The sequence below is a fragment of the Halyomorpha halys genome, unplaced genomic scaffold (assembly GCF_000696795.3).
Source record: "Halyomorpha halys isolate HHAL.00 unplaced genomic scaffold, Hhal_1.1 Scaffold744.1, whole genome shotgun sequence".
NCBI classification, from domain to species: Eukaryota; Metazoa; Arthropoda; class Insecta; order Hemiptera; family Pentatomidae; genus Halyomorpha; species Halyomorpha halys.
In genome coordinates, this window is record NW_027105596.1 from 215624 (window position 1) to 223607 (window position 7984).

Here is a 7984-nt window from a genome sequence, read left to right on the forward strand (position 1 = left end):
TATATATATATATGTATGTATGTATGCATGCATGCACACACACACACACACATTCGAATCAGCTGATATGGCCCTCGTCAGTAACAGCTGACTGTAACATGTGTGTATATATATATATGTTGAGATATTGAGCTCGGAATCAAAATAACTGCATAGCAATTAATGATCAGAAACCCCAACCTGAAAACGGAAGGAAATGCTGATCTCAAGGAGAATACAACAGAAAAATAAAATCATCCACAATCAGATGGCTAATCACTTATAAGGTTTGTCTCTGAAGTAGTACCAAAATTGGTGAATAATCCAAAACACTTGGACACTTGGTGTACAGGCATCAGTGGCCAAAACCATACAAAAAAAAATACAAATAGGATCAGTTATTGAGTCAGTCCACCTATTTAAGGAATAATATTTAAGTTTTGGGGATTGTGATTCAATAACACTTTATATTTTTCCACTATGTTCATAAGTGGACAAGATATTAGTGCAAAACTTTCCAATGTTTAGTTTCATTTTTTTGTTTCTGAAATGTATAGAAATTATATAACATATTGAAGTTCATAGTATGGTTTAGTTTTGTGTTCAATTTATTTTACGTTTTAAGCTGCTGATTATATATTTAATCATTTAATTTTTTTTTTAGTACTTCCTACTGATTTATCTCTTCAACATTCCAAATTTATAACTTTACAGTTAATGACTTCAGAGCTTTACCTTTAGTAGTTCAACAAAATCTTACAATTTATCAATATATATGCTGATAGACATAAACATGTATTGTAAAAAAAAAATGTGCATTTGTTTTTTAATTAGGGCTTGCTATTGGTACAAGTATATTTATTGCTAGGAATACAAACGTGTTTTTCCCACTCGGACCAACCAAGGGTACTTTCCCAATTGTACAGATTTTCCACCAATGATTCGATTTTTCCAGGAGAATCCACAAGATCTGTGATCAAGATTATTCCAATTCTTGTGGTTTTCTGGAACTACATTTAAAAAAATGCATTTAATCATATGATACTTACATAGTACAGTTGATTATTAGTACAGTTAATGTGAATGTGATTGAATCTTTGAAGATTAGTAAAAATATCAGTTTATAATTCCATATAATATTTTCAATCAGTTCTAAATAAGTTTTATGATTTTTAGGTCAACCTTTTTTTAAAATAAGTCAAATTTTGTAAACTCCAGTCTATAAAAGACAAGGAGCTCTAAAACAATGGATGCTGGTATTTAGAAAAATTATGAACTAATTTCCTTCAGTTTGTATTTCAACATTTATAATATATATAGATACAGTAAATTACCAAATTTGTTTTTTTCATCGGCAGTTAAGTAAGAATCACAAACTATGAGCAAAGATCCAAAACATATAATACATAGAAAATAGGTTTTTTCCATTTCTCTCTGAAATAAAAAAATAAATTCTCTATTTAAGATAAATAACATAATGATTAAATATTTGTTTAATATAAATAAGATTTATTCTTCTCTTACAAATGTATAACAGTTATTATGATTAACTGATATGTGGGGTGTTAGTAGTAGTTCATCAGATTAAACTCAGGAAATAGCACTCCATAGGACAAAATTAACAAAAGATTAAATTTTCTATTTTGAAGCCACATTATATACATAAAATCCTTCCCATAAATCCCACCCTACACTAAATAATAGAGAGTGTTTTTTTCATTTATTTATAAAGGAATGAATTTATTTATGATCAATTCAGATGTTTCCACAAAGATTTTTTTTTTTATATATATAAAAACCTCTAACAATAAAAATTATCAATATAACAGGAACATGAACATGAACAAACGTGAACAAATGAAAAATATTCCCATTGATATTCTTTTAAAAGAAGGATTAACAACTTTACACTTCTAAAACAAATATAAATTCTATAATGATAAAATTCATTAAAACGATAAGATACTGTATATTGAGTAATAATTTGTTTTATTTTAATTAAGTGGCCAATTTTGTTTATATCATAATATTAATATCATTTTAAGCTATTATCTGATAGTCCCTATTTTTATTATATTGGTTTAGCTGTGACCATGATTGACCATTTTAACAAAACTATAATGTATATCATTTGATCTTATTTAACGAAAAACTTAGATTTTAGCAGGTTAGTACAATTGAAACCCGGTTATCAGCCCTCTTCGGGACTAGGACTTCACCAGTTAAGTGGAAGAGCCTGTGAAATCCGGAATGTAAAACTCCAATATTTACCTCATATATTAAGTAAAAATTAAAATGCAATACGAAACAATATATAAGTTGTAAATATATAAACATAAATTTATGCATGAATTATTTACAATTTAAGTAGATTTTAGGAAGATAGTCTGGATGGGGGTCAACTATTTATAAATATTTTTTTCTACTATTTTAGTACCTTTATTGACCACCGCCCGAACTATCTTCCTACAATCTATTTTAAAGGGTCAACTATCTTCTCCCAATAAAATTTAAATACTTTATATATTTATTAGGCCAATTATAAATTAAAAATTCTTCAAATACATGATTTACATTAAAAGTACAAATGATCTTTTAGTTTTTCATTATCATCACATAATTACTTTGTTTTGTTGTACTGAAAAAATGTCTCCTGAGCATTTTATTTTAATGTCGAGTAAGCAAAATTATATACATTGTAATCATATAAACCTATTTCCATTTTATCATAAAAGAGTGCTTTTTGTGTATATTTATCTTGAAGTTTGTTTTTTTTCAACTTCTATTAAATTAAAAAAAAAATTGGAATGCTAAATACTTTCACATTCTCTCTATTAAAATAAAGTTTAGGGTCATTTGTAATCACTTTCATTTTTTTATTGATATAAGTTTTAATAAAAACACTAAAAAAGTTTTTTTAAGTAATTCAAATAAAAAAATCCAAAAAGAGCATTATTAAATATATTATTAATTATTCTATTTTTTTGTCTTCTTTACTAGTTCATGATCTAGTTTTAAATTATCAAGCACTCGCTTCTAAAACAAGGTATCTGATATTTATTATTAATTGAAGTTTTTGGCTTTACCATATTTTCAAGGTTAATTTCGGAGAATTTTGAAAGAATTTTTCAGAAATTTGAATTTTAAAAGATATAATGTGGTTACTAAGTGACTCCAGGTTTAAGGTAAAACATTTTAACATTGTAAAAACTTTCATTTTTCCATTAGCCTTGTATTACAACTTACCTCATATATAAAAAACTAGCCAAAGTTTTGTTGAATGCAAATAGTAAGAATAAATTTCACTTTCATAAAATCTTCTATATACCTTGTAAAAGAAGTAAAAATGTTTTTACCTGTCTTAACTGAACCATAAAACAATCCTTATTAATTAAATATTTCCTTTTTTATGCCTTTGTAAAAATCACTTTTATGAAAAAAATATTGACAGAGAATCGTTACATAAAATAAATATCCTTCTCAAATGTTCCAGTTTTGAAAATATTTCCATAAGCACATTACCTCTTAAAACATTACCTCCTGAGTTTCTTGTAGATTCCAATTTCTTACAATAAAAAATTATGACGTTCCAGTTGGATGATCGAAGACAATCATCTCGTAAACATTGGTTAACTATTGCTGAATAATGTTAATTTTACTGATCATTAATTTAGAATGAAACCAGTATTTATGATCGAACATGACTTTATTCCCTATTTAGTTGAAAACAAACATTTGGAAACAATATGTTTTGGTACAATGGAATCTTCATCATGAAATAGCTTTGATAGTTACTTTGATGAAGTAACTATTTATAGCTCATAGTGAAAATTGTTTTGATTATAATGTAATATTGATAAAAGGATAAAGGATACAAAAATGTATTTATTTTTAAAAATGTTCCATTAGTTTCCATTCACTTCTTCCAGCGTTGGCTGTTTTGATTTTCTTCTTAATAAAAGGTCAAATAATAAATAAATCCATATAAGAGTTATATAATGATTTAATTAGGTGAAATAAATAAATGATGTATCAAAAATTAGTTCACAATAATGATTAGTTAACTAATTTAATAGTAATTAAGCTTTTGATTTATTTTATTTTGGGAGAAAAATCGAAATTGGTTGTTTTGAATTGGAGTATGCCTGATGATGGAATGATGGTTCTAAATGTTGTTACATATAAATGATTTAAAATTAAATAAATTTACAAATAGAAGATTTTTACTCTTTACCTAATTAAAAAAATAATAATTCCAGTAATGAAGGAATTGGATTATTACATGGAATAAATTTTTGCGAAATGTTAATAATGAAACACTTCCAAAATCTCAAAAATTAGTGGACATATTATGATTTACTTCTATGGCTCTAGGAAAAGGGTAGTCTCTTCTACCTTTTTGTACCCATGAGCACATTTATAAGTTATCTGCCAAACAGCGGGCAAAAATGTAAATGCTTTATTGATTAAAATAAGTTTTAATAAAAAAACAAAATAATAATCAATGATAAACAAGCCTTGAGTGGCATTAACTTCACTATCATGACATATAATGATGTCTATCATACTAGACCTGACAGAGCTATTGTACTGCAACAATACATGACTGTAACTGTCCTACATTACACACCAACCACAGCCGTCATGGTTGTAAAGTGCCACCATGTACACCGACTTTAATATGACAGTACCTGAACTGCCACAACATGTACTGTCAGTTATCGTGCTAAACATTAAATCAACCATTGCAGTGATGACGATAGTTCCAACCATGGCTGTAAAGAACCATTTGTGTAAACTGTCAATAAGGTGACAATAGTTTCGTTAACTATCAACTATCATGTGGAACCTAGTGCGACTGTATTTCCAAGATGGCAGCTATTATTCATACAATATCCACTATAGTAGTGGCTGTGAACCAATTAACCCTAAAAACAACATTAATTCAAATGTTTAAAACGAACATTAACATTCAATAACTTTTATTGTTATCTTTTCACATAAAAATGATTTCATAACAGTTATTCCTTAATTTTAGAAATAAAAATTCTTTCACAACAGTTATTATTTAATTTTAAAAAGAAAAAATATACGGTAATTGTTTTCGATAAATTCATATAAATATAAACACCAGTTATTTTATGTTATAAAAATAGGTTATATTAGGCTGGCACACATGACGCCATGAGACAGTGGTGCCCTCTGGCAATCCCTGCTCTAGAAGATTGGAGTAGCCAACGGATTGGATGATTGGCGTTATATATTGTGTGCATAGGTTACAGGTTTGTTCTATCATGATTCAAAACTACCATCAAACTGGCGGGCAGATGCGCAGTACAGTTTTTCTTTTCCTTTTACCCCGCCTCCACTCACCAGTTTGAAGATGATTCTAAATAGTGTTGGATCGATCCTTTCATTTAAAACCAACCAACCAAACACTCGATTCTTGAGCAGGCAAGGAATAAACATTTTTTTTATATAGTCCATATAAACGATGGCATTTTCATTCGTGTTAACAATACAATATTATCAAAAAAATCTATTTAACACAAACAACTGGTAAAGCTGCATACTTTTTAATGACTATTTTTTAGTAACAACTTACGTTATAAGTAATTAGGTTTATATGCTCCAAAATGTCACTTTTAGTACACAGTAAAGATTCGGCTATCCATAACCACATATGAAACCTGAATAGTACCCCCTCAGACCACATAAGCTGTTCAGATCTTTTAGGCAGGCTACAAATTTTCGGTGGGAATCGGTGAGTATATTATTTCTAACATGAAAATTGGAAATTTGGTGAACCGTTGGCTCAAAGAAGGTTACATGTTGAGAAAGATACAAACTATTCACACCAGACATATTTAGTATTTTGAGCTGAAATTGTTCTCAACATTCTTGGAATATAATACGGTAGTACGGTAGTATTGATCTCTTTTCTGGATCTCAGGAGTTACTTTCACGAAAGGGCTATAAAAAAGAGAATTTCGTGGAAAAGTGACGAATCTTAATTTAGATTCTTATTCTGTATTATTACGCTTAAGATTACGAATCTTAATTATTTCTGTATTCCGCTCCAAATGACCCTCCCATCTAAAGCATTTCATCCTTCAGAGATATCTAGTATCATTCTAAGATTACCTGCCCGCAAAGCTTCTGGACACGACCTAATAACATACCACATCCTAAAACTTCTTCCTTGGAAAGCCATCCTATTCCTTACCTACTTATATAACGCCGTACTCCGTTCCACATATTTTCCTGACCCATGGAAATTATTGATAGTTAATATGATACCTAAACCTCAAAAGCCGCAAGATTAACCATCCTCCTACCGTACTATCTCTCTTTTACCAATCATGGGCAAAATCCTTGAAAACCTCATTTTAAAACCCCTACACCCTATCCTAGATTCCGATCATATAATCCCTGATCACCAGTTTGGATTCCGAACATCCCACTCCACTATCCAGCAATATCATCGTGAGGTGGACGTTGTCTTATATTCTTTGGAGCGCGGAATGTACTGCGTAGGAGTCTTTTTCGATGTAGAACAGGCTTTTGATCGAGTCTGGCATCTGGGACTGCTTTACAAACTCCGTAGATTCCTACCTTCTACATGCTTTCCCATCATCCGTTCCTATCTCATCGATAGATTATTCCAAGTAAACCACAATGGTTCCTATTCATGATCTTATCCATGTCGAATAAATCCGCTGCCTTGGACAACATCTGGACAAACGATTAACCTGGAATCCTCACACAAGACTGAAAAGACAGGAAACTGCACGTCGAATTCGACTATTACAGCACTTACTGGACAAACAGTCTAAACTTCCAACTCATTACAAAAGACTGATCTACATAACTGTAATAAGGCCAATCTGGACATACGGGGTTGAGCTTTGGCCTTCCAATTCCTCTCGTCTCCAATCATTGCAATCCAAAATCATTTGTAAAATCTTCAATGCTCCTTAATTTGTCAAAAATAAAATCATACGTAAAGACCTTAATGTTCCATATGTTATTCCTTTCGTTACAAACTCCCTAACCACCCAAACCCACTAATTTCTAATCTAGCTTCCTCTTCCATTCCTGACAATCCTCCGAGGCACCTGAAAAGAAGCTGGCCACGAGACCTGCTCTTGGAAAACGTCATTAGAGTGCTACCAATGGGTTTCTCTACACGCCTGTAACACTCCAATCTAACTGAGATAAAATTTACTAAATGTATTATAATGTACAGTTATAAATAGCAATAAATAAATAAATTATTACTGGAACTTCATTAAAAGTTAATTAAAAAAGTAAGAGATTTCAAAACTCCGAAAGAGATAAGTCGACGGATCGAGGCGGTACAAATTGGGTTTAAATATTTCAACGCGGACATCAATAACCAAGTGTGTTCCTAGAAAAGGTATATTGGCCCCATGGTTTTAAAGACCAAAAATGGATCGTTTTTGAGATAGCGAATGACAAACTCGGATCAAATATAATTTTACGCTTCACAGCGTCATGGGTCCCATGGGATACTAATCACATGTGTAATTTAATACATAAAACCCACGAATTATTTGAATCTTAAGCTCAAAATAATGTTATATAGATTAAACATATTAAGTACACTTATGTCCAGCATTAGATTCAAAAATTGTTGCAAAACATCCAAGGTATCTAATTGAATAATATGGGCTATCAAAACATCGAAGGCTTCTAGTTAAATAATATGGACTATCAAACCATCGAAGGCGACTAGTTGAATAATATGGACTATCAAACCATCGAAGGCGACTAGTTGAATAATATGGGCTATCAAAACATCGAAGGCGTCTAGTTGAATAATATGGGCTATCAAAACATCAAAGGCGTCTAGTTAAATAATATGGGCTATCAAAACATCGAGGGCATCTAGTTGAATAATATGGGCTATCGAAGGCATCTAGTTGAATAATGTGGGCTATCAGAACATAGAAGGCTTCTAGTTGAATAATATGGGCTATCG

General features: G+C 30.4%; 1 protein-coding gene across 2 annotated transcripts in view; it reads right to left on the reverse strand.

The window, feature by feature from the left end:
- Positions 1–3593, reverse strand: part of LOC106685790 (CLIP domain-containing serine protease HP8) — a 17834-nt gene extending 14241 nt beyond the window's left edge. The window contains exons 1-3 of one of the 2 annotated variants that reach the window (XM_014428703.2): positions 3336–3495; positions 1314–1413; positions 858–989 (exon numbers count right to left, since the gene is read on the reverse strand). In XM_014428703.2, coding sequence (XP_014284189.1) covers positions 858–989; positions 1314–1413; positions 3336–3353 — 250 coding nt within the window. In that variant the 5' untranslated portion in view covers positions 3354–3495. The other variant, XM_014428704.2, reaches the window with a different exon arrangement.
- Between the last annotated feature and the right edge of the window lie 4391 nt (positions 3594–7984).